The sequence below is a fragment of the Tupaia chinensis genome, unplaced genomic scaffold (genome assembly GCF_000334495.1).
Source record: "Tupaia chinensis unplaced genomic scaffold, TupChi_1.0 Scaffold000131_1, whole genome shotgun sequence".
NCBI classification, from domain to species: Eukaryota; Metazoa; Chordata; class Mammalia; order Scandentia; family Tupaiidae; genus Tupaia; species Tupaia belangeri.
In genome coordinates, this window is record NW_006159600.1 from 1,000,609 (window position 1) to 1,003,566 (window position 2,958).

At 64.5% G+C, this 2,958-nt stretch overlaps 1 protein-coding gene across 1 annotated transcript in view; it reads left to right on the forward strand.

Annotated features, from left to right (window-relative positions):
• The window catches only part of PRPF31 (pre-mRNA processing factor 31), a gene marked incomplete in the record, with an annotated part of 20,300 nt that overhangs the window by 14,822 nt on the left and 2,520 nt on the right, over positions 1-2,958 (forward strand). Inside the window, 2 exon segments of the mRNA XM_027770392.1 lie at positions 1,839-1,996; positions 2,774-2,863. Coding sequence (XP_027626193.1) covers positions 1,839-1,996; positions 2,774-2,863 — 248 coding nt within the window.

Sequence of the window (2,958 nt, forward strand, 5' to 3'; positions counted from 1 at the left end):
CCTGTGGAGGGCGGCGCGGCCGGCGGTGGGGTGTGCTGGCCAGCCGTGATGGTACCACGGGCTACTTGGCTCGAGCCACGGAGAAGGGGTCGCCACAGTTTGGGACTGAAGTCTGAGCTTGGCGTGGCAGGTTTGGTTCCTAGGGCCTCCGTGGTCTCCGTGTGTGCCTGTGTCCTCACCTCCTCGTATGACCTCACTGCAGAGACCCTGTGTCGAGTCTGCACTGAGCCCTCAGGTCTGTGCCCGCGAGCGCAGTCCCGTCCATGGCAGCCGCCAAGGGCAGGAGGAGCGTGGAAAGGCAGGAGGGGGCCGGCCCGGGCACTGGGGAGGGCAGCTGGGTTCACACGGCCTGCCGTGTTTGAATCTCGGATTCGGCGGCTTGGGAAACGTGTGTGCGCTCGAAATCCCACAAGGAGGGAGAAGCAGAGGCCGGGCTGTGTTGTGGCCGTTCCGGGGGCGGGGTGTCTCTAGCAAGCACACGCACCCTCTGGCAAACTGAGAAACAAAAAGGGGCGAGAAGGCAGCAGTGTACTCGGGAGGACATGCCGGGATGGCTCCTGGCTCCACGTCCACCTCGCATCCTGTCCATCCCTGTCCTTCCTGCACCCCGTTTTCCGGTGGCGGGTGGGGCGTGTTAGTCTCCTGCTCGGCAGCCTGAGGGCACCGTGTACCCTAAGGCCCTAGAAGTCAGGAGCAAGCTCAGCGGCCATGTTTCTCCATGGGGTCCCAGGGCAGTGTCCACTTCCTCCTCCTTCCAGCTTCCAGAGGAGACCGCCTGGGTCTTTAAAGGCCCTGCCTCACGTCTCTCTGACCCTGCCCTTTTGCTTCCCTGCTCCACTTCTTAAGCTTGTTTCTTCCATTTGAGAGAGAGCTGGGTAACAGGCACCCCCAGTGGGGTCCTCCTGCCGGAACCTCGCCCCAGTCTCAGCCTACCCACGTGGGCATGTCCATGTGCCCGGCGTGTCCAGAGGGGCCCTGGATGAACCCAGGGCCTCCCATGTGCCACCACCGAGACTCCCTGTTTTCTATTGTTAGGAGTTATTTCATTAATATATTTTAAATATCTACTAGAGGGCATGTGTGTCCACCAGAGACAGACGGAGGGTGGAGACGGGTGAGAGTCCAAGGGCCCTCGTGTTCGTGTCAGGCCTGCATAATCCAGGATCCTCTCCCGTTGCAAGTCTTTCTATTTTTTCTTAGTGGATTTTGCTATAGGGTATGTGTGCTTACCGAAGAGATAGAGACGGAAAGTGAGAAATCACCCCCCAGGGAGAATGACCACGCCAATCCCGTCTCCTCCATTCTCCTCTTGGGATCTTGGGCACGCACGCACACATGCCTGGTGTGAGTTTTAGGCCGCTGGGTCCAGGACTTGAACCACGGTTGACTATATGGGAGTCCAGCAACGTAATCACTACGCCATCTGCTGGTCCCCTCGTGGCGAGGTTTTAGCCTCATCTGCAGAGCCCCTTTGGCGGTGTCAGGCCCGTGTCCGGCCCCCTGGGGGCATGCTGCCGTGCCAGTGCAGAGCTGGTCTCGAGGGCTCGCTGACGGCCAGTCTGTCCTAATGGCCCACAGCTTGCTGCACTGCGAGTGCTCATGGGACGAGGACCGGCAGCACCTCCCTCCCCTGTGCCCGCAGCTCTGCCAGCTCTGGGTGGTTGGCGCCAACGTCAGGCTCAGGTTCCCACTGGGCCCTGGCATGACCACAAGTTCATGCTGTCGCCTCCCCTCTGAGCCTCCAACACCCCTCCGTGAATGGCCACCGCAGGGCCCAGACAGCTGCATGCAGGGGCCTAAGGCCCACGGGGAGCCCGACGTGCCCGTCTTGCCCACAGGTGTGGCCGGTGGCCTGACCACCCTGTCCAAGATGCCCGCCTGCAACATCATGCTGCTGGGGGCCCAGCGCAGGACGCTGTCGGGCTTCTCGTCCACCTCGGTGCTGCCCCACACTGGCTACGTGTACCACAGTGACATTGTGCAGTCGCTGCCCCCGGTGAGCCTGGGGTGGGAGGTGGGGCACTCGGGGCACACAGGCGAGCGCGGGCCAGCAGTGGATGGGGGGGCGGCTGCTCGGCGCCTGCGGCTCCCGTGCTGCTCTCAGCGCTGTTTAGCCAGGACCGCAGTCCTCACCGCAGGCCCTGGCAGGCGGGTTCCACTCCTGCCAGCCCAGGAGCCGCACCGCCTGCCCATAGGCCCTCACCAGGGCCCTTCCTCTGTCAGCTGGCCACGGGGAGGTCAGGTGTGGCTGTCGTTTTCCACGGCACCTGAGCACTGGAGCTGCGGCCGGGCAGCTAGGGTCAGAGCCCCGGCACTCACGGACTGGCTCTGTCTCACTGGCCACGTGCCTCGGCGCCTCGGTTTGCACATCTGAAAGTGGGGGCAGTGAGCGCTCAGCCTGACGGTGGCCGTGCTGGTACCAGCCTGGCGTCTGAATGTGTGGTGAGCTCCGTCAGGGCGGGCTCTGCAGGGCCGCGTCTAGGGTGCACACCCGGAGCGCCCCACCCCGTGGGCTCGGGATTGTAGCTGGGCTTTGTTTGAAAATCTCACGAGCGTCCTCACCTGGGCTCTGCCGCCTCGTCCCAGGAGGCAGCGCCCTCCCAGCCTCACCCTGCCTCTGACAGGGTGGGCCTGCAGCTCAGGAGCCCGCGGGGAGCAGGTGAGCCGCGAGTGTGAGCCCTGGCCTGGCTCCTCGCTAAGCGGCCGCCGTCGAGCGGCCCTCGTCTGTGTCCCTCCGTCTGGCTCACACGCTGCCTCCTCCTCTTTGCTCCAGGATCTCCGGCGGAAAGCGGCCCGGCTGGTGGCCGCCAAGTGCACGCTGGCGGCCCGCGTGGACAGTTTCCACGAGAGCACGGAGGGGAAGGTGAGGCTGGGCGGGCATCTATCCGGGGACCTGACGTGGGTGGGTGCCGTCCCCACCAGGCAGAGGCAGCCCGCCCGCCCCCCCCACCCGGGGGG